The sequence below is a fragment of the Rhea pennata genome, chromosome Z (genome assembly GCF_028389875.1).
Source record: "Rhea pennata isolate bPtePen1 chromosome Z, bPtePen1.pri, whole genome shotgun sequence".
Classification (NCBI taxonomy): Eukaryota; Metazoa; Chordata; class Aves; order Rheiformes; family Rheidae; genus Rhea; species Rhea pennata.
This window is the reverse complement of record NC_084702.1, coordinates 9416677-9444128: the sequence shown is the minus strand read 5'-3', so window position 1 is coordinate 9444128 and position 27452 is coordinate 9416677. Positions and strand designations below refer to the sequence as shown.

At 44.6% G+C, this 27452-nt stretch overlaps 1 protein-coding gene across 5 annotated transcripts in view; it reads right to left on the bottom strand.

Moving 5' to 3' along the window:
- Positions 1–7280: 7280 nt before the first annotated feature.
- The window catches only part of CORO2A (coronin 2A), a 62718-nt gene continuing 42546 nt past the window's right edge, over positions 7281–27452 (bottom strand). For 3 of the 5 annotated variants that reach the window (XM_062600556.1, XM_062600557.1, XM_062600558.1), the window contains 10 exons: positions 23039–23155; positions 19768–19917; positions 18626–18805; positions 17780–17896; positions 15957–16061; positions 15455–15551; positions 13510–13622; positions 12286–12376; positions 11725–11993; positions 7281–10020 (listed from right to left, as the gene is read on the bottom strand). In XM_062600556.1, coding sequence (XP_062456540.1) covers positions 9889–10020; positions 11725–11993; positions 12286–12376; positions 13510–13622; positions 15455–15551; positions 15957–16061; positions 17780–17896; positions 18626–18805; positions 19768–19917; positions 23039–23155 — 1371 coding nt within the window. In that variant the 3' untranslated portion in view covers positions 7281–9888. Of the gene's footprint in view, positions 10021–11724; positions 11994–12238; positions 12377–13509; positions 13623–15454; positions 15552–15956; positions 16062–17779; positions 17897–18625; positions 18806–19767; positions 19949–23038; positions 23156–27452 lie in introns of those variants that run through there. The other 2 variants (XM_062600560.1, XM_062600559.1) reach the window with 2 other exon arrangements.

Genomic DNA, 27452 nt, shown 5'->3' with positions numbered 1-27452 from the left:
GTTTCTTAGTAATTCATAGATTCGTAGACTGTGGCCAGAGTCAACTGACCAACTTGCCGAGGTCGTGCAAGGTGGTAGACAAGGGCAAAGAAGATCTGGCAGGCACTTTGACGCACACACAGCTATTTCCTTCTTGATGACTCTCCATGTCCTGACCAGTCTAAACTTTCCCTTCGTTCCCTCTCTCTGATTTACTGTTTTGCTAAGAACAGGCTGAGCATGGCAGCTGGCTTGTATATGACTGCCTTCAGGCCGCATGTGAGAGCAGCAAGGTACTGTTGTCTTAATGTCTGTACTAAAACCCCTCTCTCCACTGCCATTCCCTGCTTTGTCAGAAGACTTGCCTGTGGCAGTGGGGATCAGGCTATGACAATGCTCATGCCTTAGTCAGGCCTATGACCTCCCGCCCACTAGGAAAGGTGTGTACAGACACAGTTGTAGTAGGAAAACCTCTTGAGCACAGCATATCCAGGCAAGGTTTCACCTCCGGGAGACCTAAGGGATTGCGTTCATGCTTGCACAAAGATGCCCCAAGTAGCACTTTTGACATACTGATGTTGATGCAAAAAATATGACTGTGTGCTCTATTGTTCTGCTGGCAAAAGTTCTCATGCAGCCAAGGACTTGAAATGAAGAGTAAGAGAGAGGATAGCAAAGAGTCAGAGCACGTGAACAGCTTCCTTGAGTCTTGAAGAGTCTTCTCTCTCAGTGAGCATTTTCTGTGTTTCCTAGGAAGAGAAATGGGCCAGCGTCTGATGGTCTGATGTCTGATCATGGCCAAACTATTAGCTCTTACTCTGATGGCATTTGCAGCCAGTAAAATATCCCAGGGGAAATTAAGGCAGACATCATTTCATCACCTGACCTGTCCTTCAGATTTGAACCTCTGAGACATCCCCACTGATAAACTGCTGTCTCCAGCATCCTAACTCAACAGGCATCACATGCAACTTGCTGGGACCCATATCAGAGCTGGATTTGTGCAGGGATCAGGACAGTTCCTGCCAGGCCTGAGTGCTTCCTCAGAGATCCAGACAACTGCTTTTCAGTCACGCTATGGATGAGGCTGAAGCTAGAGGATATATGTGAGGGTGCATGAGTTTGTAATTCCAGAGCTAAATCCTACTCTGAAAGGTGATGTAGGAAAGGATATTCACAGGAGGACAGTTTATGTGGAGATGCACAAAAACTGAAACGTACACATTAACACAGACAGCAAGTTGAAAGTGCAAACAAACAATGATAGTCCAAAGACGATGACTTACAGTCTGAGAAACAGATCAAATCCAAGCAGATGAAAGAAAATAATGTGATCTGCTTCTGAGGGATTTACTGAGAAGTTCTTCTGAAAATAATCAAAGCACACTTTCCTAGAGCAAGGAGCACTCTGCCTAGAAGGAGGAAACAAAACTCAGGTAGCTCACAATTGGATTTAAAAGCATAAAATCAAACAGTGATGTTTGGGGGCATCAGAAGACAGGGTGAACCTAAAACAAAGGAGTACATTATGTTCTAACTAATTTTCAGGGAACAATTGAACATGCAAACTCCAAACAGGGAACTACAACAAGATTAAAAAAAAAAAAAAAAAAAAAAGGTAAAGCTACTTTCATAATAGTATGGAAAAGGACTCCTCAAACACATCGTGTCAGGTACTGAGATGGCTTGCAGCCTGAACAAAAGGAGCTGCTGTTGTGAGAGAAAATCCAAATCAACCAAAACTTACTGAATATAACTGGGAAAGAAGCAGCACGAAGTGTCCGTCATGCAGCTACTTAGCGTTGCTGATGGCACATGCAGCAATGACTGGGAGCAACACAAATGTCAACATTTAGGAATGCTGTGTGCTGGTGCCAGAGACGGTAAATGTATGTTCTTCTAGCAGGCAGACCCCTCCACTGCCTGAGCTGCACTCTCTATCACTCATTTGACAGTCAGGGCTGAGCAGGATGTGGTTTTGATGATTTAGGACCAGTTCTGCAAGGGGACTGAGGCTGACATTCTGCCCTGAAGAATTCTTTAGCACATAGGCATAAATTTTACATGCACTGAGCACAGCTTTGTACAGCAATACACACCCAGTGGCACTGGCACAAACTTAACAGTGGGCTATACTCTCAAAGAGAGCTGGGGCCTTCTGCAGCTACACTTCCAGAGGAGCTGTTAGGGTGGACCCTGCGCAGAGCCTTCCCACTTCTTTGTGAAAAAGTGAAAAAAGAGATGTGTTTCCAGGGAATCACATCCTTCTTTCCTGGAAAACGGCTTCCTAGAAAAGGAAGACCTTGGCACAATGACATTAATAGTTTGTTAAAATAAATGCCATATTTTTATAAACAGTTTTGTCTATTTAGTCTTAGTTAGGCAGATTACATTATCAGCTTGGTAAACCATGCAGAAAGGTGTCATAAAAATATAAATGAAAAGTTGAAGGCAACAGCCATTGATCCTAAACTCACCGTTGGTCCTCTCAGAGTCCATTGTAAAGCACATTCCAAAGGACACATCAGTAAAACTGGGCATCGTTAATTGCTCCCTGATGGCTCAGCCATAGGTATTTTACTCATGGTAGGTTTGGGCTGTACTTCTTTTGCCGGTTTTTGGTGTAAACAGATTGAAGAATATTGTTTGTTTCAAACAACTTTGTGATCAGGAACTTCAGAATCTTCCTCCCCTCGCTGCATGGAATTAAGTTCGGAGACATTCCTGTCATTTCATTTGTCTGTGGGCTTTTAGTCTAAAAAACACATTAATGTGTCCCACACCTCAGTTCTAATAATCTACAGCAGTCTGGATAATCTGTTAGGAGCAAGAGGGAAGATAAATGAATAGACCAAATGAAGGCATGATGGAGCTGACGAAAGGCTATTGGTTCTCCATACACACATTTCCAAAGGACATGGATAGACAACTGTACCTTGACTGATTTCTAGACTTAATCACCTCTTTTGAAAGCACAGTCACCAGTTTCAACAGCCTATGTTTAGTTTTAGTCACTATTTCTACATACCATTATTACATCTAGCACAAGCCAAACTCAGACAGTCTGCGAGGTACTAAACCAGGACAGAGAAGGACAACAGCTCAGTCTGCAGGCATGTGCAGTAGATAGGCAACTTTAGCTGTTCCTAAGACTATTTAAAACCAAGTTACAAAGTGTGGCAGGCTTTCTACTCATGCTATAGCACCGCAGCAGGAGTAACCATGCACTCTGGGCACAGTCATTGCACATACCAGCATCTCTTCCAAATAAATATAAATAAATCTAACAAAATAATCTCCCTCTAAAGGAGAAAACCTATGTTTGGCAGGCTAGACTCAGAGAGAGATGAAGACCAAATTCTCTATCATGTGACTGCAGATCAAGTAGTTTTTTTGAAAGATTCAATGGAAAAAAAAATAACAACACAGAAGTCACATATTCAGCCTAATGAATCACAGTGTATCTTTGAACCCCATCAATATCTGGAGGGGAGAACTCCTTTGCCGAATGAGATGTTCAGCAGACCTAATGTTGCTAGTAAGGTTACATAAAAATGGCTTTTTGTTACTTCAGGAGAGAAGCCTTGCTCTCTTTATTCATCCAGCTGAGACTGAAGAAGTGTGTTTGGCTTAGCTTTGGACAAGGTGAAATCTCTTTTCTCCTAATCTCACCATTAAGCTTGGAGTTGCCAAAAGGGAGAGAGAGTGTAAATTTGCTGCACATGCCCTCCCAGGGAGACTGGGAGATGATTCCTGCTAGATGGCATACATCTATGACTTTTTTTCACACTTACAGTATTTTGCCAGAGTAATGAGTTGTCAGAGAGCTATGCTCTAAACTATTCCCAGCTGATTTATTCACTTGTTTCAATCTTGAGCTTCCTCTTCTCTTCCCTTATCAGTAACTCCACACCCCTGGACAGAAGACCAAGTGTTTAATAAGCAGCCTTGGGCTATACATATCTTAGAGGCAATCACAGTAAAATAAGAGATCTCAGCAGTGCATGGAGATACCAAATCTGAGTGTTTATGGCACGAGAATGCTAGAAACACACATGTAGCTGGTCTCAAATTCAAGTATCCCAGGGCCTTCGTTACCAGTAGTATCACTACATGATGTCAGGGTAGAGCGTCCCCAAAGGCAAACCAAACTATGTGCAAACGTGATTACAGATCAGTGCAATGTTGTCTTTAGGATAACCACAGCCTCTAATGCTGCACCATGAAATGATGCTAAGTGGACTAGCATCCCTAGACCTGGTTACTATTTCTGATTGCTCCAGTATCATAAGGGACCAGTGCTTAATGGCCGTGATTTAAATACAATCAGAATCAAAGTGGTTTATTGATTTATTAGTCACCAACTTGTACTTATTGCCCCTTAAGGAATCTAGAGCTGCAGCTGAGGGGTAGCTCTGCCTCAGGCTGGGTCCCAGGCCACAGAGGGGTTCACTGCTCAGGGAAAAGACGGATGGAAAAGACAGCTGTGGCTGCTCCCTGGGGGAGGAAGAACAATCTCGGCATCTTCCTGACCCAGGGTTAGGTGCCTCTAGGCCACTAAGAGAAAGGAAAACACAGCTCAAAACGGTTATTTGCCTTCTTGGTTTAGTATCACAACGCATCATATCTTCACCCTTTCTCCAGGCCTTCACATCTTCTGAAAAGGGTGGTCTTGAGGAATTATCTGTTTGCAGGACTTTGGGAGGACTGGGAAGAGGCCGGAAAGATCCTCCACACTTTGCAGAAGCTGCAAATCCACGTGAGACAGTTCTGTGGGACTACTGAAAACATGCACGGGAACAAGACTGGTTTTCTTCAGAAAGGCCATAGTGTGCATTTCAGTCAGAAATGGTTTTATGTTTGGCAAAAAACTCCCACAGCAGAGTTGTGACTAGCCCCTTCCACTGTCTGGCACCAAGGTTTTTTCCAGAGGAGATGCACAAGCACCATTAAAGCAATGCCAAAATGTTTCTCCTAACCTCTTTGCCAAGGAGGACACAAACCCTTGCCCCAGCCACTGCTTACTACCTGCAGGAGATGGTCACAAAGAGTGCTGCCTGCCCACAGCTGCTCCCTGTTTGGCTTCCCAGGGACTTCTCAGGGTGTTGAGGTGTGCAGCTGGGTCTCCAAGCCCCCTGTGATGTCCAGCCTCCTGCTGCCCTACCTCCCTACAGCCACTCTCCTGAGATGTGGTCTCCCTTCCTGGGCAATGCAGGCTCTGAACTGATATGTGGAGTTGGGTCTTCCTTCCACATCCCAAAATACTGTGCCCACTTTTCATTTTGCATTCATTAGATCTGAAGATTTCAGTAGACCAGGTACTCCAGTCTGATTTCCAAAAGAGACTTTGGATTTTCCAGGGAAAACCTCAATGTGCACACCAGGGAAATCACAGAGAGCTGCCCAGTAAAGCTCTCGGTCTGCAGATGATCTTCAACATAGGTATAGGTAGTGAGCAGTGACAGTTTGACCATGGACATTAAACCATTCAGTCCTAGCACAGCAACCAAAACCAAGCTAAGCTCAGCTGAGGTTTCCATGCAGGATATTTGAAAGACTGTCATTGTGATAGCACTGGTGGGGACAAGTCTCTTGCTGGCCCAAGACAAGCTGCTCAATAGTGACCAACCTGGTGCCTGGCAGTGAGTTATTATCGCCTTCTCCATCAATCACAGTTGCAGCTGATCTCCATGCAGCCAGCCTGCCAGAGCTTAATCACAAATTTTGCACATCAGTGTATTTTTTAGTAAAAAGGAAGCTAAAAAGCAAAGACAGCCCCTGCCAAAGCCTACACCATCAGTTTGGTGGCTGGGGCTTCTGCCAAGGGATCTTCGTCTTCTCTGTACACTATTTTCTGAGGAGATTTGGGGAGAGTGTTAGATAAGAAGCGGAAGGGCAACACAAGGGGAAAAGGGTCAAGAGACAAAAGGTCAAGCGGGAGCTGACAACCTGAGGCATGAGAATCGGCCATATGCTGCTGATTGCACTCAAACTGAGGTGGCAGCCGCCTTCATGGTGAGCGTGGCCACATAGCCTCAACCCAGAGATCTATCACCAAGCTTCAGCCCAAAGATATTTATAAGGGAGAAACCACATGAACTTCTTTATTTCCCACTACTATTTCCCCTGATCCTCTCTGGCATCAGGAAGCTCTGAACACTAGAGTCCAGTCTGATTTCCCTCCAAGACCACTGAAACAGAGCCAATTCCTTTCAGCGCATCTGATTTCAAACTCACCTTCAGTCACAAGACGTCAGATTGAAACTACCATCAGTTTGCCAGGAAACTTTGGTCATCTTCAGTCCCAGTGTCCCTGGAGAAGGCATTTTTCAGAAAGCCATGCATGCTGATGGTAGTGCTAATGCGAACATCAAATGGATGGGTGAGGACATTATTGGAGAAGTTCTTGCAAGGGTAAATGCTCTGGAAGGCTCTTTTGGCACTTTAAAAAAGGCTCTGCTGGAGCTCAGGGACAGACTCTTCTCCAGGAGTAAACAGCTAACCCTGACACAGGAAACCATGGCTCTGCCTCTGTTCACAGAGGCAACTTGTCCTAACATCAGGTTCAAGACATGGAGGACACTGAGTCAGACAGTCAGAGATCGTTCTTGGCAGAGACACATTCTTAGCCTGAGTAGCAACCAGTTAGCCTCCTTAAGAGAGTCCACTTCCCGCCAGGAGCATTGACCAGCACAAAACTCCCAGTAAATGAGTTCTCCTTTTAACAAACTCTCTGACTGTTCCTGTGCATCACTCCCAGCTTCCTTGGCACAGCAACAGAAATTCATGTTCTGAAACACTCTCCCAAAGACAGGACCATGTGGGAAAACGTATTCCAGGGCAGGCCAGGTATCTCTGAAAGCCATATCAAGGTCTGGGACGGAGGAACCCAGGGTGATCCCAGCCTGTACACACCTGGAGCCATATCTGCTCCTGTATGCTTCACAACCATTTGGGATACATGAGGGAGGCCCACGGGGTCCTCGACTGCAATTACCCATTGTGTCCTGCTGGCTAGAGGGTCTCTGCAAAGAGGTAACTCTACAGTCAAAAGGTTTGAAATGGCCACCCCCTCCTAGGACCAGAGGCAGATGGAAAAGACTCAGAGAAGACAGGCCTGCATGCATAACACTGTGTAGGATGTGGTGCTGGCTAACAAAAGGCCACAGCTTCACAAAATGAAAGGAAAGAAGAGATGATAGTTCTTGAGCTTGCCCAGGTCCTCAACCATCTTGTTCAGCTTAATTCTTAGTCACTTCAAAAAAGTAATTACAATTAAAAAAAACCAACAATCCTGCATGTATCAAAAAAGTAAAACTCTAAACAGATATTTATTGTTCAGTTACATTTGGTTTTCATTGCACAAACGTGTTTTTATCCCCATTTCTTAACTTTTTTTTTTTTTTACAAAGATACAAGGACTTTAAGAAACTGTTGAAGTGATCAGTTAAGTCTATTTAGGCACAGTTCATTAACACACAAATCCACTTTCTCCACATTTTTTCCTCTCTGTAAAAGATCTATGCTTGCATTTCAGCTCCAGATTGAAACACCTATCAAAGTCTACACTTATACAGGCATACCATCTAATAAAAAAAAGGTTCTGCTGGAGTTCTGATTAAGTACTCTTTGCTCTTGTAAAGGTTACCAGCAAAGCCTAAATGAAAGTAATTTCTTTTCTGTAAATCAAAAAAACTCTAAGCTGAGTGCCATGGAGGCAAAGCAATTACTATGCTAGCCACAGCATGAACAAAAAAACAATTCTCAAGAGAACATAAAATTCCTTTGGAAACAAATTGCTTTATCTTGGAAATAATTTAAATAATTTATTCTGTACGAAAAATAAGCAAAAACAAGGCAGCGCATAAAACACATTTGGTGACAGGGAAACTGACATATCACATGGACTGCTGAGACTGTGTCAAACGATCTGATGAGGATCCCTTGAAAAGCAAAGAGTGTTTGTGTCACATCAGTGTGGCTACATTCTGTGATAATGGCTTCCAAGTTTGAAGCTGTCGGCCTTTTTCACAGAGCTAAAAAATCACAGGCTTCTCAATCTCTTTCTTATTTATCTATTCCTATTGGTGAGAAAGCCTGACCACTATTGGCCTTGTAAGATTCATGCACTGCTTTAAAGCTTTGTATCTGGGGAAAGCTGCTTTTGCAGGTAACTCTGTATGGCAGAGCGTTCCCAGGATGCAGAAAAAGTCCACTTTGAAATGAGTTGAAGTTTGTTTCTACAACTTTGTTATTAATATATTACTATCCCCTTATTTTTTTTACAAAAAAAAGTGTAGTGTTAAATAAGTGACTGGTGCTAAATGGCTTTTCCTGAATGACTATCCCCTCTCTGTAGCATCACAGAGAACTTATTTAGAAGGAAACAAAAAAGTGACTTTTAGCACCCAAATATGTTGTTGAAACATAGAAATGCATGATACAGATATTTTTGAAAGCTGGGTGAATTCTCTGCAGTAGAGCAAAAGGGATGCTCAAGTCATTCTGTGATTCTTGTATATGAGCATTGTATATGAGCCCATGAGCTCACTCCTGGCTACTGCTTTCAGCAGTAACCAGAAAGGCATCTCACACGAGCACAGGCAGTCCACAGCTCTTAGTCCCTTTGCTAAGAAGCCCTCTTTGCAGGGGCTTTGTCTACACAGATTATTTTAAGCCTCTTGAAAAACACCAGGCTTCAGAGAACCAGCAGGCCACGGTATTCGTACCTACATGCATCACAACAGATAGATAGCTATAGATACAGGTTAAGCTGCAGTTGCCTGTTCTGCTTAGGGGTAGGACACCTCTGTGACCTCGGCATTTAGGAATGGGAAAAGCCTTGTGGAAACTGCTGCTGTGCCCAGGCAGCTGCAAATGCTCTCCCTTTGTGCCGCACCCCCACCCTGGGCAAGGTGGCATGCTGGAAAGTTGGGTACTAACAAGCATGGCCACCAGGCACAGGGAAGCCAGAAGAGATGCCGGTGTTTGGACACGAAGGAAAAGGCAGCCGTGGGCACAAGGGCTGTTCAGGGCTGTCTCTTGGTCCCGCTGTCAGTAGCACCATTGCTGAGAGGGCTGCAGCATGTAGGGAGTCCAGCATCTCCCCCTGCTGCTTTTAATCCATCCCAGCTTTGGCTGTCATCCTCCCATGCCTGATGAGCACTGCAGGACAATTACCCCACCTGATCGCAGCTGGGTTTTGGCAGAAGAAGAGCACTGTCGTGAAACAAGGCCACTGACTTGGAGGACCCAGAGACCTCTGCTGCTCCTGCAGCTTCTTCAGTGGGAACCAGCCCTGTAAAGCAGGGCCTCCAGAAAGACCAACTCTTCTTTTATCAACAAAAGTGCTGGGAAAAATGACCCCCAGCACTAGGCTAGGGCAGTCAGGGCTTTGCCCAGCCATGTGCAAGGTTGACTGGTGAGGCAAGACGGGTGCATGAGGATTGCTTTGGAGCCAGAGCTGCCTCTGAAGCTCAGGTGCAATGTTGTCTTCCAGGGCAGGAGGGCAGTGGCCATGGAAAATGCATTGCTGGGTCTTGGGGGTGGGAAAAGAAGGTGTGTCCACTCCTCCATCCTTATGGATGGGCAGCAAAATAGGTCACTAGAGTTTAACTGGTTGCTTCTTCAGGACCTGAAAAGCAAGATTTCCCAAAGTCTCCACTACCACTAACACATGAGCTTCCGATATGAATGGACATGCAAGCAAGAGGGAGCCTGAAGAAGTATAGCAAGTCCATTGGTAACTGCCTGGTGATGATTAGGGAAATGTGACCACTGCGAGCCAGGGAAGCACCATTGCCTGAAACATCAGTCTTTCCCCCAGCAAAAAAAAACCTAAAAAGAGTTCTCCACAGGAACTGGAGTCTGTTGCAGTTGCCAGTGGTGAAGGGCTGAAGGCTACTGCCCTCAGTACCTGCCCGTATCCTTGCAGACATTTCTGAGCTCCAGCTCTAGCTGTTTAATTTGGATGTCTCTCTGGTTTACCAGCTCTCGTAGTCTCCGGATCTCTTCCTGTTGTCTGTAAAACATCTGCAAGAGCTGTAAGAAAAGTCACACTTTAGTCTTCTGACACTGAGAAAACACAGACTTATTCTGCTAAATGCAACCAGTTCTGTCACATTGCTTCTAGGAGGAACAGCCTCTAAGTGGGGGATCTTCGTCTAACAGACTGGCCATCATCAGTGCTCCTGCTGACCACTAGCCTGGGGTGTGCACATGGGTCTTTCCCAACACCATTTGCTAAAAGCACATCCCTTAATTCAGAAGCAGAAAAGAACAGGGGAAACAGTCTCCATGCCACTGATGACTCAGAGCCCAGATATAGAAAATCTAAAGCCTAAATTCCTGATTCTGCCACATCCCCCATTGTTACTTTCAGCAAGTCCCTTTATTTTTCTGGGCCTCCTTTTTCCTTCTAGTCTTGCTTTGTCCTCTCCAGTTAGGACTAACACAGCCTTTCACTGTGCAGGCAGTAGAGCATCCAGCTCCACAACAGTTCCCTTCCCACTTCTGTAACCTCCAGGGGCAGACTTAAAAACATGTAGGAAAAGATCCTTCTTTACATCATAAGAAATCCTCACCCGATGAAGATGAATGTGCCAAATTTTTGCATAGATGAAAACAGGGTCAGAGTAAGGCTATGGGAAATAAATCCTTCTAGGGCTCCTAAATGCAAACAAGCGGCCAGTGACTCAAAAATATCCCTGAGCTCTGAATGACTGGAGGCTTACAAACTACCACAGAGATCTACCACTGCATGCTTCACACATTGTACAGAGGAGCAGGCTGGCTATGGTTGAAGGCCATGTATTTCCATCTTTTCTGGAAGATACACACACCTGGACTTTTGCAAGAGCCATTCCCAGGAGCAGCCAGGCCTCGATAGCACAGCACTGCCAAGGTGTCCCTCAGTGGTGGGCTGGTGAGGCAGGGCAGAGCCAGCCCCCCTCCCACTACAGTGGCCCAGAATATAGTTAGGCAGTTGAGACCAGCCCCTACAGAGAGCCAACACAGCAGCAGTATTGCTCTCAAAGCTGTATCCTCCATAGACTCTACCTTGCTTAGATGTTGGTTGACCAGTGAGAAGGAAAAATAAGATGCTGAAGCACTAGGTGCTGATGCAGCAGCATGCACAGAGCACCTTGCAGAGGGGTCTCTCCTGCCTCACTTGGCTTTTTGAGTGCTGTTCATGTAAAGGGTTGCATTGCATGAGCTCTCATTTCCAGAAACAGGAGGTCACAAGAACCTCGTTATCCCCAGCCAGCAATCAGGCAGGTCCATGGTGCAAGAATGCCTAACAAGTGGAAGTACCAGTTCCTCTCTCCTCTTCCAGAGCCCCTCAGGTGGGATAGTGCTGGTTCCCACAGCAGCATATTTCTGCTTTTCATGTGGTCACAAGGGCGTAAAGAATTTCTACAATTGCAAGGAATAAAGAGCTCATGCTGTCTCAGGGGACATGTAAGAAGGCACAGCCTGAAGGTCACAGCAAGTCCTTCCACTTCCATACCCTCTGCTGATAGAGAAAGGTAATGATACTGCTCCACCTTTGAGGGACCGGGCTCACTCACAGTGGAAACCTGAAGATGGGTGTTGGAAGTGCAGGCCTCAGAGCTGGGGGGTCTCCGAGCTCTGCAATTGCCCAGGCTCTGCAACACAAACCCTTCCAGGTCCTGAGACTTAATGAATGGCATCTTTTGCCAGCTGTTTCTGGATATCCCCCCACAGCCCCAGACACTTTCACACCTCATTTTCAGTTTTTGGCGGTGGACACTCAGATATGTCAAAGCCATTGGGTAGGCGCATTTGCTCTTTTTGCAGCAATGTCTCTTCCACTTTTAGCTGGTTCCTGCTGTCTTGGGCTTTACTTCGCTTCTTGTTGTCCTCCAGCGGCATACTTCCTCCCCAGTCCTGGTTTTGGCTTGGGGCTGTTTGCAGGAGTGGCTCAGGCTCAAGAAACTGCGGTAAGTAATTCACAGCTCCAGAGCCTGGTCTCAAGGATACCAGCAGAGGCCCTACAAAGGGAGGCAGGTGGCTGGTGAGCGCTCACAGACCGCACTGAGAAATCAGTAGTAAGCAATGCATTCAAACAATCTGCAGGGATAAATATGAAAGTACTTGATGGGAGAGATTTTCAGAGTTCACAGTGAATTTAGCCACTAAATTATTTTGGTATACAACTATAATTTTTATGCCTCTCATTTTCCTCATTTCCTACTTCTCTGGCAGTTAACAGGCCAGAGAGCCCGTAGCAGCTTACCCAAGCCCCGGGGAGCTGAAGGGCTGGGCTGCTCTCCATGTGCTGACCTTTGTTAACTCCGTTCAGCCACTCTTGTGCTGTCAGTGCTGGCTGGGCTCCAGTAGTCAAGGGGTAGATGTCTTCCTGGTATGACTCCGACTGCAAGCAAATAGAAAGTTCAGAGTCACTATTTCAGCCCCTGGGTACAGTGAGGTTTGGCACTGTGCTTAGAGGGACATACCTGTGTGTGGCAGAGAAGCTCACTCAATTCTATTTCAGTGCAGGAAAGGTGTCAGCAGCACTCGTCAGCACAGACATGAAATCTTCTCACCCACCCTAAGCCTCCCTCCTCCTCACTCAAATCATTGCTTGGAAGCACAAACCATAAGGTGGATTGAGGAAAATTGGTCAAGTAGATAACATTGGAGGAACCTGCATGACGTGGTTGCAATGAGCCTTGGCTCTGCTTAGGGTACTCACACCTTCCAACATTTCTAGAAGCACAGGGCATACTGCTGACATTTCTGATGTATATTTGTTCACACACCCACGGGCCAGCTACCTTGGCTGGCTACATATTCATGACCTGGGGCATAGGGACTGCAGGAGGCTGAAGCAGTTATGGCTGTGGTTAGCTGTGGCCAAATCTGTGCTGAGCTCATGGAAACAGCATGCAGACATGTCTTGATTAGCAAGATACCAGGCCATCCAAGTCTGTCTCTCCAGCCACACTAGCTCAGAGCCTGCTGAGACTTCCTTCTATGGTACTCACAATGCAATAGATTGTGTTTTACACACTGCAGAACAACTGCCTGTCAGGCAGATATCTCCTGTGCCCACTGGGTACAGAGCTGGGCACAGCATTCCTTCCTCCCCAGGGAATTTTTTCTTCTTTCCTCAAGGAGCAGTTCATGTGTCACTTAACATCATCCCAAACTCCTATCTCCCTTTTGTCATTACGACAAAAAGATGCCACCAATGAAGAAGTCTACAGCCTGTCAGTTGACCAAGCAGTCAGAGAGACCACTTGTCACATGCAAGCAGAGCAGTCTGATGAGCATGTCTTACACAAGAAAATCAGTTATTGCAGAGACATAACTCCAGAATTACACAACCAGGATTTATTGGCAAGACTGCCCCATAAGCTACCCAGCTCTGCCACTTCTCCTAGGAAAGAGAAAATCCCTTGTTCTACCTGCTCTCCTGACCCCCAGGAGTGACAGAGAGAAGGCACAGCTTTCTTTTTCAGCAATAACTGTCCCAGAAACAGGCGTGACCTGAGGGTAACTCACCCGTCGAGGCACAATCATGGAGATGGGCTGAACCAGACTTTTAGTTGGGATCAATTTGTAGAAACGGAAAATCTCACAGGCTGACACTTCAAGACCTCTCTTTGGCATTATTCCTGATGAAAGAGCACAAGAAAAAATCGGGGCACAAATCCTCTTAGGAAAGCTAATGTCACCTATCAGGAAAAAAAGTGCCACCAAATAACAGGAGGAGTCACAGCATCAGCTCCATAGCCGCACAGACTAAAATCTGCAATCAGTACTGGCTCGGCAGAACAAATCAACAGCTGTGATTCAATCATTTGTTTCTGTCAGACCACATGGTTACACATAGTGTCTGTATTCCCCGTGTTAAGTCCCATGGTCCTTATTTATTTTCATGAGCTGCAGATAAAGTGACTGGTACTGAGCAAAACCAGTAGGTGATGCCACAGGATTTAATTATCAGGATCACTGGGAAGAGATTTCAAGACATCTAAACAACACCTGAATAATTGTATGGGTCATGACAAAGATCCCTCCAGTCCAATATTCTACCTTCAACAGTGGCTGAAAGCAGGATGTAGTATAATAGTGCCAAAATCTACTCTTTCAGACAACAAGCATTTGTGACTCGGGGACAGGCCAAGCCAGATGTGGTGTGTAAGTACTCAGTATCCTCAGTGGATTTCTCTCCCACAAGCTTGTGCACTCAAAATCCTAGAATCATGCCAACTTCCTTAATAAAAGATACTATCTGTCCTTATAATGCTCACTTCACTGAGTCCTACAGAAGTTTTGCTTAGTACTGGTACCAAACAATTTCATTCAAAAGGAGATTCTACATGAAAGACTTCCTTTTTGTATTATGCATTCAGCCAAATATGATTCCGAAGTCCATTCCTTCACCTTGTTTTTTTTGTGTGTGTGTGTGTGTGTGTGGTATCAGGAAAGAAGTGATTCCGCAATAAATTTAGCAGTATTTTTGATCAGCTCAGCAAATTCAGTTAGCAGATTTGATACACTCAGGCCTTTTAAAAGCACTTGTACAATTCCATTTAATAAAGTGATTTAAAAAAAAAATGAGAACACGAAATCAGGGTGCTGTATATTGGAGAGATTAAAAAATCTGAATGAAGGAGAGATCCTTCAGTTCAGCTGTAAATGATTTGTTTCTTTCTAATAATAGTTTTCCGGAGGGATCCTGCAAGCAAAAAAATCCAGGACAGTGGCTGCTGAACATCTATACCAATATCCTGGAAGAATGGGAGTGTCTGCAGGTGGAATTTGTTCACAGGTGGCAAATGATTCTAAAGATACATTAGTTTACAGAGAAAATTTCACTTATGGGATAAATTTGGAAAAGGTTCAAGGAAGAACTACCAAAAGGAGCTGAGGGCTGGAAGCCAATTCTGTTGCTTTAACAGATTGGAATAGGATGCATGCGGGTTAATGAGCAATGGTCTCCAAAGGAGGATAAGTGATCTAAGCACAGCAGGTCCATTTCTAACAGTGAAATGCCAGTACAGGAGAAGTTAGACAAGAGATAAGAGTGAAGGCACAAAGATATGGGGCACTCATAATGCACTGAGAAATCCCAGAGTGGAAACATCAACAGAGTTCAATGCCATAAATCTGGGGGCAGATTCCCTACAGGCAGGGAGCACTCTGCACCTCTAAATCCAGACAACTCTCCCCTCCAGCTTGACAGGAGATGCAAGAGTTAAGCTGCCCAGCCCATGCTCAGCTGGTCAGAAGAGACCCAGCCAGACTGTGACCCTGTAGTACCACCTGGGATATATAGCTGAGCCAAGCTGAGCCAACAGTGGTGCACGCATAAAACTGGATGGAGGTGGCAGTCTGACCTACCGTTCTTTATACAAAGCAAGTTAGTCCTGGATTCAGACAGTCTCTAAGACAAAGAAGACACCACCCTGCTGTGACACTTAACATACACGCTGCCACTCACCAATTCCCTTCTGTGGTAAAGGAGAACGATATTCCATCAGGTAGTTCAGGTACGGTTTCTCAGGGCTTATCTCATAGTACCGTATATTTCCATCACCCTAAAGGCAAAAAAAAAAAAAAAAGAAAAAAGAAAAAAGAAAGAAAAAAAAGAAAAATGAGGATAAGCCAGGCTCTGCTGTTCTAGACAAGGGTCTGAGAAGGGTGCCTGGCCCCAAAAGCTATGCAAGGTCATAAATGGGAGCACCTCCTGCCAAAATTTTTACCTCTCAGTTTCTGTGTGGAATGTTAGGACTCTGCAGTATACCTCTCTGTGGTAAATATGGCATGCCTGTATGCATGTCCTGATTCTGCAGGACCTTCAGTCCCCATACCATTAGCCTATCACCTTATTTTAACGCACCTCAGAAGCATCTTTGATTTCAACCTGAGGGAGGTGGGTGATACAACGCAGGCTGGGAGAAGAACTGGACAGGCCAGCATTCACTAGCATGGAAAGCACTTACCTTTCCCACAATGTAAAGCATGTGTGTGTCTGAGTCGTAGATGGGAAACAAGATCCCTGAGGAGCCATCCAGATCCTCCTCCATTAAAGGCACAGAAAGGTCATTCTGGGCAGAACACAGAAAAAAAAACAACTGCTGGAATTCCATGTCTGTGACCTCAAATCAGGGACACCTAATATGAACCCCTATCAGAGAAGCAGATGTGATGTTCCCAGGCCATGGACAGTTGCCCTGAGCAGAGGGCTATGCACAGACTCCTTCACACCTCTGTTGGTGAGAAATAGCCCACCTGGCTCCCTGTTGGTTCCCTGCCTCTTGACAGGGGACATCAGTTCCTGCCTCAGTATCTCAGGCACCTGGTGACATTTCAGAGGTAGATACAATGAGAAAAGTGGCCTTCCACATGAAGACCATATGGGCAAGCACTCTCAGTGAGACAGACAGGCCTTCAGGGTATGTGTGCACTGCACATTGAATGTCAGGTTCTTGGCAAATTCATCATGGCAAAATCCTCATCATATTTAGCTAAGACAGGGACCTCCACAATAGTGCACCATCCACCCTAAGAGCAAGAACAATCTGCACTAGCTGGGAGGCCTCCTCACTACATGGTGGGAAGTTGCCTACTGCAAAGTGAAAAGCCCAATGTGGGTAGGCCTGGTAACAGGATGGTGCCACCACTGCATACACACAGGGCTGGCAAGCCTTGTGCAAAGCTAGCCCTGCATTGCTGAACGGAGCAATGCAAGGAGGACCAACAGGGCAGAGCAATCCAAGACAAGTCTGGCTAATGTCACATAAATATGTGTCAAGTGCAGCGTTAACGCACACTTTGTTCTGCAGACCCAGCTACAGTCTCCAGAAAAACAGAGCTTCTGTTTAGATGTGACAAAGACATGGGCAGTTAGGTCCTCACACAGGTGCCTGCTGAGCACGTACAGTGCTAATGTGTGTCTCTAAGGAGGTTGCTCATACCTGGCCTCACTGGCCTTCCCACTACTCTCTCAAACTAACATTGCAGCCAGCAACTTTGGCAGCTCTGAAGGCAGCAAGACCCTGATGAGAGAGCCTTGTGTCAGAGCACTGCTCAGCTTTGGAGAAAGCCTTTGAATAACAGCACAGTGCCACTACTTCTCATTTCTGCAAACATACCACATCCAAGCACAGCCTAAGAGCAAATCAGAGGCTGAGTCTATCAGCTTTGTCTAGTACAAAGGGTACGAGTGTAACAAAAAGACATAGAAGACTGTGCTGCAAAGCAGCTGGCACAGAGAGACAAAGTGAGATGGTGACAGAGGGAAAGCGTTTCACTGTATATGAAATTTTAGAGTTCACAGAGGACAGCAGGGTCTCATTGGTCTAGCAGCCATCATGATAAGAGATTATGTCTTGCAGAGGGCTGGTAAGAGCTACCTCAATACTCTAGTACAAAGAAACCTCAGAAATAAACAGATCTTTTCCTTCCTTTAGGTTGTCACCAAAGTAAGCTGTTTCCAGTAAACATTTCTTTCAGAGTCAACAACAATTTATTAGTAAGACTGCTAAGAGCTTCTTTTAACTGAGAATGACACTGATCACTCAAAGGTCCTTCAAATCATTTCTTCCTGTAGTTGGCACAGCATTTCCTTCACTGTGGTGGATTTCTATGCTTAAAGTTTTGAGCATCATAACAATAAAAACTATCTCCCTTAATAGTTCAACAAGCCCCTTCTGAATTGCTGCTACAGACCAATCCTTGGGTATTTGGCAGGTAGAAAAGTTAAAGTGAAAGCAAAAGACAGAAAATTGAAGTCAGTTAAGTTAGAACTGCTGGTCCAACTCACTTGATCCCATAATGCAATCTGCCTATTATTCCACCGAGACGTTCCAGTAGAGAGCAGCTTTTTCATATTTCCAAGAAACAAGACTTTATTGACTCTGTGAGACTTGTAGTTGGCTTCCTATAGAGAGACAAGGCATATCACTTGAATACAGGAAAGTACGTTCCCTTCCTGCAGTAAAAAGTTGCATGAGAAGTAACAAGACAAGAAACCACCTTCCATTGTCCACAAAGCTTATCTGGATTGGCTAAGGCACACCAAGCCATCTTTATAAAGTTACATTTAATGAGATCTCTGACTTTGGTCACATCCAAAGATCTGCTCAGCCTGGTTCAACTATTAAGGAAGATTTCACGAGAGCCTGAAAAATGTGGCAAAAATGTGCTTTAACTCTTCAGGGCCATTCCAAAAAAAAAAAAAAAAAAAAAAAAAGACACCACACAATCATTCTCTCTAACTGCTGATTCACCTATTTGCAAGAGGACAATCCCAGTTAGGTTTAGATAGGACTCTGTGCACAGATCTGTACAAATACTTCCAAAGGTAACCAATTTCACAATTTCACCTTTCTAACAGATACAAAGTACAGACTACAGCAACAACCCTGGCAGTGAGGCAAACATACACTTGCATTCACCTGTCCACCTGATCTCTAACCAGCTATCCCAAGGCATCCCAGAGAAGTATCTAGAGTGGCAGTAAGTATTTCATGAAGGCAAGACCAGTATCTGGTGTCTTGTCCAATGCTGGGCATAGATGTGTCTTCCTTAACAGCAGTGAGTCTACCCAGAAGAGGAAATACATCCCACGTGAGATAAGTTGGGCCACAGACCTCTGTATCCAACCTACCTGTAGGACTATTCCTGCACGAGGGTCTATCAGACGAATATTTCTGTCCCGGCAGGCTGTTGCAAGGAGACTACCATCTGTGTTAAATGACATGGAGAGGATCACATCTTTGTGAACATCAAGGATCTTCACTGGGTTTGAGAGGACAGTCTCCTTGGTGTCGAGGTTCCAGATCATTATCTGGAGCAAAGGAACAAACAATTAGCCGTTTGCTAACTGAATAAGCAGGGACTACATGTACCCTACGTCCCTCTTTTCTACACGTACAGGTCTAACGATCATTGTTCTTTAGTGTTTAAAATCATTCCTGGTACCTTATAACAAGATATCAAAGACATGGCATCTGCCCAGAAGATCTAATAATCTCATGTCCTTTTCTACAGAAAAATGGCCAGTATCAATGCAGATATTTACACTAGTACACAAGAATGAACTCCCAGGAAAGTGCATGGTATTGGATATTGCCCATTAAAGAAGAGCAGACTAGACTGAAGTTCATCAGAAGACTAGAAAATTAGCAAATCTTTCTGGAACTTGTCACAGTTATCTCTTCACTGCTGCGGTCCCTTATGGAATTTTCTCCTGCAAAAGTCTTCTGAACTTTTTAGCATTCTCTTACAGCTTGAAATAACAAAAAAAAAATCAAGACACTCTGCCAAATAGAACAGCCTGTGCCTTGTACTGGACATAATTTTCCTTTTACCACCTCACCATATCAAAAGGTTTGTTTAATCGAATTTCTTACCATGCTTTGTCCCATGTAACAAATGCAACAGGATCTCCTGCATGGTTTGAGCTGCTAGCACAGATAGCAGGTGCCAACTACTCAAGAGACAAATCGATCCCACCTGCCTGGGAACTCTCTGCAGTCAGGCGAAGAACAGGAATCTTTATCAGCAGTACCCTCCCACACTGCCCTAATCCTTTGTCTGCTGCAAGAGAATGTCTCCCACAAGAGCTATACTTATCTGGTATTGGGGTGTGGGGACCCATCGGAGGGGACCTGCTTACAACAGCAATGTGGAAGAGTTTTTAGAAGGAACACATGAAACCTCCTTCCTTTAGACAAATCCTGTGACTCCCCACTCACCTGCACATGGAGTCAAGCCCAGAGGGGAGGGCTCCACAGAGAAGAGACTCACCTTATAGTCATAGCCAGAGCTGAAGAGGATGTTACTGGCAGTGGGATGCCACTCAATGAGACCTACTCTTCGTACATGTCCAACAAGTTCCTTCTTCGGACTGGTGATGTTTCTTGTTAGCAAGTACTTGGGGATGTCCCAGATTTTAACCTGAATGGCATAAGACGAGTCTGTGAGATCCCTGAGAAAGGAATTAATTTGGGACTTATCAATAACAAGTTATTCTTTTGGTAGTGGACAGATGTACTCCTGCCTTTATTGAAGAAATAACAGAATTTCCATGGGCCAGAAGACTCCTCTTTACCCTCTATCTTTAGCCAGCAGTTCCACTACCTTGTTTTAGCTCAGCAATCAAACCCCTGCATCTGGCCAGCAGTTCACAAAATCGTGTTTGCAGATCAGCAAATCATGAAAAGCTATTCCAAAGGGGATGAACTAAGCCACAGATTTTATGGACACCAGACCACGCCACCTGCAGTATTCCATCCTGTCTCTTCACAAACTCTGAACAGGAACAAGAAATAAACTTTAGCAGAGAGTCCCAACAGATGTTGCAGCAGTGACAGATCCAAGCAGCAGCTGAAAACCTGACAGAGAAAAGGGATCATTGAAAAGACACACAGTCACCCCTTCAACCACAAGGGAGAAGATATTCAGCAGGCCTAACTCATGTATGCCTGAGATCAGCTAAACGGAACAGGAGGGGTCCGAGGATGAGCCCTCTCCACATAGTGTCCAAATTCTCAGCCCCACGCCATTTGCTGCAGCCTCAACTCTAAGCTCACTTGAAGCAGCAGTAGGAATCAGGGAAGGCACTGAGAGTTCACAGAGGCAATTTGTTCCCTTCAGTGCCCAAAAGCACCAGTTCTTTGTGGTGTCTTCAATTCCCTTGTGGATAGAGAAGATGGGCCCAAACTTTTCTCAGAGATGCACAGGGACAGCACCAAAGGCAACAGAGGAAAGTGGCAATATGGGCAATCTTCAAAGATCAGAGGAGTGTTTTTGTCCCCAGCGGGGTCCTCAACCCCTGGAAGAGGGTCCCAGTGAGGCTATGGGATTCCCATGCTTGGAGATTTTCCCAACTCAACTGGACAAGGCCCACAGCAATCTGATTCATTTGACATTGCTTAGAGTAGGACTTGCACTGGGTGACCTCTGGAGGTCAATTCGGCTAGCAGGTACCAAGAGTCTATGAAAGAGAGCCTGCTAAGTAGTGAGGAAGGAAGAGATGCCTGTGCATTGTGTCACTGTGTTGGGAACCCTTAAGATCCCATTTCCCAGTTGCAAGATGATGATGCCAGGGCAGTACTGAAGTGAAGATCATAGTCTCAGAGGCAGCAACACATTTTAGAATGTCTTTTGGTGCTAAGACCAGGTACAAGCTCCATGTTTCCATCCTTCAGCCTGAAGAACGATCCCATGCCAACAGTTTCAGAAGAAAAATGGAATATAAAGCTGACAGAAGGCAGTTCTTCTGCAAAGGCACTGGGGTCCTGGTGGACAACAGACTAAATACAAACTAGTACACCTATGCATCAGTGAAAGCCAACAGCATTCTGGTCTGTAGCAAAGGAGGATAGACTGTAGATTGAGCAAAGTGATTGTTCCCAGCAACCATTAAACCACAACTAGAATACTGTATTCTTTTATGGGCAACCCAGTACAAGAAAGGCTTTGATGAACTTATCCAAGTCCTGCAGAAACCAGTAGGATTGCTCAGTGGCTGGAACATTTGTCGTTTGAGGAGAGGCTGAGGGAGCTGGGTTTGTTCAACCTGGAGAAGAGGTGGCTTTGTGGGAACCAGATAGAAGCCTTCAATACTTACGGGTAGGCTGTTGAGAAAATGGAGTCAGACTCTTTATTGAGGTATACAGTGGGGGGACGATATTGATTATAAACTAAATCAAGATAACTAAATATAAGGAAAAAAATTCCCAGAACAGTGAAGAACTGGAACAGATTGCCCAGGAAGGCAATGAAATCTCCATCCTTGGAGGTTTTCAACACTTGACTCAAGAAAGTTGAGCAGAAGGTTGAGCTAGAGACTTCCCAAGCTCCCTTTGAGCACAAACAGTTCTGTGATTCTGTAATTTCAGCAGGAAACTGTGAAGCTTGTGCTTATTTCCCATCTGAGGCTCAAAGGAAGGTCATGGTGGTACTTTCTGGCCACAAGCCCTTTCTGAGAAAGTATGAACACCTGGAATACCATTTGGAAAATACAATGCAACCCCACAGGCAGTCTGGAAATTGAAAGAAGCCTTCAGAGAAGACATTAAGCTCCAAAAAGCAAAGAAAGGTCACTAAACAGGGAGGACAATTCTATCATGGATTTCCAAATCAAGACACATTTTGGGTAGAGTGGAAGTGATAGAGGACATACACCAAGCCAGGGATGGAGGTATTCACACAAGAAACCTCCTTGTTGCCTTGTGGCAGACAGTGAATATAAAACCAAAGGGAGAAAACATATGCAGGATCTCTTAAAAAGAGCATGGGAGTTAGTTAGGCTTCCTCACTATCACAGAAACCACACTACACTTTCGATAGTACACTGAAAGCAACCTTTCAGTAGCTAGATACGGGCTGAACTGTTTCTTACAACCATGAATTGCTTTTTTCAATTCCTAATAACTAGTCTGCACCTACACTGAAGTAAAATATGAGGTTGCATCTTAATTATACAAATTCCAGTTAAACCACTTACTGTCTAAAACTTAAACCTCACTCAGGGTATTTGATATATTTTTGTTTGCATTAGCATTAACTTCAGCACCTCTGTAGTCGTCTTCTCTTTTCAGCAGGAAAAGACTCATTCACTCATGCCTTGTGAATAAAGTATGAGCCAGGTTCCTCAGCTACCTCATAACTAATCCCATATAAATAATAAATATAAATAAAAAATATATAAATATATAAATAAAAATAAATAAACTAATCACAGTGTAACCGAGGGCAGAAACAAGTTCAAATTTGCTATACAGGCAGTTAATCTGAAATAATCATTCCAGATTGTTATGTAAATCTTGCTTCTGTAGTAAAAGAGCAGTTTCAAGTGGATTGGCTTTGAATAGTTACCCAATTTAAATTCATACCCTGTCTTTCTTGTGAAAACACACTCAAAAACCTAAAGCCCCAATAACCAGCTGGCTTTCTTTTAAGTATATACATGTTTCCAAGCCTCATCCTTGTGCCTTTAGGTCTCTGTTTTATTTTTTTCCCCAAAAAGCACATTAGCCAGGTAATAACAAAGAATATAAACTTGAAAACTCACAGTGGCATCTTCCGAACACGAAGCTATTACAAAGTCATTGAACGGGTTCCACTTGATGTCAAGAACATTCCCTTTGTGCCCACATATTCTGGGATAATGTGGATCGAGCTTGCCCGTCTGGAAAATACAAACATCAAACTCAAGATGAGGCATGAAATTACAGGACATTTTCAGGTAAGACCTGAGTTAGTTCCAGAGGCAATCCTCTTTTTGCTCTGTATGCCCCGAAAGTCCAAGGTGCTCTCCATCTGTCAAACATGGGTTTTTGCTGTCCCTGAAATGCAAGTCTTTATGATAGCACTGATGAGAAAGGAAACTGATGCTGCTCAGGCCTTTGTAAACAGATACAGTTATTAAGAAATCTGTATACATGCAACAATCTAGACTGCTGAGAAAAGAAGATATTATTATTGGTTCAGACACCAAAAGGAAACTTAGAGAGAAAACACGCAGGGAAGATTTGAATCTTCCACATTTTCTAGAGATTTCCGGGAGGAAAAAAATGAAAATCTCTTATCTACTTCTTGACTACACATTTCTTACAAGCAGAAAAAAATATTTATTGTCCTTTTAAGCAAAATGGCATTTTGAAACAGAAATTACAAACCTAGTGTTTCTCTCAACAACCTAGGTGTTTCACACTAATAGTTTTCAAATCCAGTTACTCACCAGATTCAAGCTGCATTCAGGGCTCTCCAAAAGAAATGCCAGGTTTGGGCAGCATGTCCATAGATAAAAAATGATCCATAAAGAATCGTATTAAGGAGTAGTGAGAACCTTGTGCCACATGAGGGCTGTGTTGAAACAGGATAGACTTGGACTGTAAACACACCAGCTCCCGTTAATCTCTGTTATAAAGTCAGTAGATGGATTATACTTTAGGAAAAGTGCTGAGGATTTGGTTAACATGGGAAAAGCACTTGCTTCTTCCTAGCAGTAGCAGAAGGAGTTTGTGGGGCTCCAAGAAACACCCTCTCTGCCCAGACTAGTGTCCAAGAGCAAAGGTCAGTCACTCCAGGACAGAAGCAATCTGGTCATGCTGTCACTTGGAAGAATCAAAAACCAGAATGAACACCAATACCTGCTCTTCTGAAGCGCAAGCACTTCAGTAGGTGTATTCCCCACACCTCCCTAAAGATAGGCTTTGCAAGTGTACAATGGAAGGAAATCAGTGTTTACCTGAACCTGAACATGGCTAGGATTTCACTCCCAGCCTTGAACTTTCACCATCTGGAAGATTTTGGATGTTGAACAGAACATAACCTGTAACAATTCTGGCTTTACTGGAAAGTTTGTTGTTCAGACCAGGACTAACCTGCTTTAACTGAACAGAGGGCTTTGAAATGTAAAAGACTGTTTTCCCAGACTACAATCTAGAAGACCCACTTTTATAACAGGGACAATACAAAGTGACTGGGTAAGACAGAAGAGAGATAAAAGGACTTTAATAACCAAGGTTGCCCCACCTATTAGGTCCTTTTGCAGCCAGGTTCTTGCTTCAGGGCTTGATTTCAACCTGGAAACTCAATGGGCTTCTACCTCTACAGGATCCCTTGATCCCCAGGGGAACTCTGTCACCTCCCAGAGTCAGTGCTGGGTCCCGTCCCTGCCCCACCCCATGGGCTCTCAAGCTGCTCCACTGCATCCTCACATCCTACTGAGCCCTGTCTGCCTGCCTCATCCTCACCCTCACCTCACCTCCACTGCCACAGCAGGCTCCTACAACATTCAGAAAAGGAGCACTGCAGTCCCTCATGGCACTTCCACCTTACCCAGTGTAACCCAGCAGCCTTGGGACACAGCAGAGCCCACAGGACAAAACTGCCCACAAATAGGTATGACAGATACTGTTGGTCTCAGAATCACATCTGCATGTAGAAATCAAGCTTTCCATGTTCTGGGGGAAATTTTATTCCACGGGGTAAAAAACTTGTTTTAGTAAGCTGATGTGTTATCCTTCATGTAGGGGTACCTGACACTTCAGGGTTATCTGCAGAGCTGGAAAACAAGTTTAATTTTTCAACTGCTTGTTTTCTGAGTTCAGAGCATTTTTAAAAAGTGGAAGACACAGAAGCCAAAAATGGAGCTTATTGATGAAACTCACTCCTATTGGGACTGCTGTTAAACTTTCCCAGAATATATTTATGGGGTAGATTATCATGAGGTAAGTCATCTCCAGTTCTCAGATGTCCTCCACGGGGCATGAACACACCTTGTAACAGAATCAGATAGCAGCTGAGATTGGCAGGAACCTCTGGAGATTACGTGGTCCAACCCCTCTTCTCAAGCAGGTTCACCTACAGCAGGTTGCCCAGGGTTGTGTCCAGTCAGGTTTTGAACACCTCCAAGGATGGTGATTCCACAACATCTCTGGGCAACCTGTTCCACTGTTCAACCACCTTTGCAGTGAAAAAGTATTTGCTTATTTTCAGACAGAATTACCTATGTTTCAGTTTGTTCCTATTTTGTCTTGTCCTGTCACTGGGCACCGCTGAGAACAGTTTGAATCCATATCCCCAGCACTCAGAAATCAGCCCAGTTAAGTAGAGCCCAAGGAGTTATCACAAGTTTTGTTTTATAGTCGTTGTTCTCAGAGAGAAGGGAGTAGGAACTCAGCTGCATATATTTCCCTATCTCTCAGGACTTAGCTGTCAGTTTGCTATCCCTTTTTCGTACTCTTCAGGAAGAGACAGACAAGGTGCAGTTCCAAACCAGGCTGGTCATGAGAGAAGGAAAAAGGAAGGCCTTCTTTCAAAAGAAGGTCAAAAGATTGCCCTCTGACTCAAGATCCTTCCTTGTATATTCTCAAGCATGTGTGTATCAGTCACCAATCTGCACGCAGAAGGCCACAACGTAGGAAAGTAGCTCATTCCCATTTATGTTCACTCTGCCCATGCATCCTAGGACTTAAAGATTTACAAATATATTCAGTCTATTCTGGGCACCAACAGCCACTGCCACCTGTTCCTGACCGTTCCTGGTCAGACACATTGCTGTTCCACCTGGCCACCTGGCCACCTGGCACATTGTTTTTGAGGAAATAACTGACTTTTCCTGCAGCAGAAGACCATTTTCCAAGCAGTTCTTAGAAAACTGCCCTTCAGTTTGAATGCAAAAATGTGCACTTTTAGGCGTGCTGAAAAGAAGGTATCTACAGCAGAGAGACCTTTCCATGTGCAGAGCCCCAGAGATCCCCACCCCAATCCGATCCCCCAGCTCTCAAAAAGAGAGGAATAATGATGTAGAAGGCAAGAAATGACATTCCTTCAAGGAGGAACAAGAGAGCTCAATTTCCATGACTCAGTAGGAGAGGAACACAACAAACAAGCAGGAAAGCAGTGTTAAACAGAGCAAAGTTCAGCCCGCACTTGAGCACACCCAACAGCAGGTAGCCTCTCCCTAGGCACATACAAAATGAAAATGGAAAGACATTGGAGGAGCGAGAGCAGTCTGTCTAAGTTCATCATCCCTGAAGCATGCTCTATAATACGGCCCTCCCTGTCCTGACCAACGCTATTGACTCACTCCAGAGGAAGCAGGTGACTGGTCCTAATGGGGAATAGTATTTTCTGCCACAAGCAGGACGTCAGCTTGCAGTGCCTGGCAAAGGCTGGAGTCAACATGAAGAGCAGGGTTCACATTTGACTCCGGGGGAAGGGGACACCTCGCAAAGGAGCAGCTGTTTGTAAGGGTTAAAACCCCAGCTGAATTCAAGTCCCTGGCTCTCAGGCTTTTCCTCTGTACTGCGGCATATTTGGGATGTGGCTGTTCCCTGGGAATCCAGTCAAAAACTACCATGGATCAGCTGTCAATCACAGGAAGGCAATGGTATCCCCGTCACGTATCTCCAGACTGAGCTGCATTCTGGTGCCTTTATTTGTCTTCTTTTTCCCCAGCCTGATGAGACCTAACCTACTCACATGAAAGCAATTTCATATTTTCATTTATGATGTATTTTAATTATTCTTCTCTGTATTCTTTTTAATTCTAATATGCCTCTGACTTCTGCAGGCAGTACTTCAGATCTAGGGGGACCACTTAAGTAGGTGTGAACAATGGAAAAATTGTTACTGAGCTGAGAACAGGTGAGAAGACAGAAGAATTAACAATAAGCAGTGCAAACATCTTCAACTTGCTTTGCCAACACTTTGAAATCTGGGTCCTTCATCCTGCAGTCACCAGCTACCTGCTTATAGGTGCAGCTCTATGATAAACACACGTTCTTCAGCCTCAGCAGATCATGGTCAAGCAGGCAGAAGTGACCCAGCCAAGAAAAACAATCTAGTATTTTAGAGATAATGTCTCTGAATAGCACCAGCAGTGAATGAGCTGAATAAACAAAGTCTAGAAAGTCTAGAAACTGTACTAGGTTCTTCAAGAACAGCCAGTTCACTTTCATCCTTAGCAAATATAT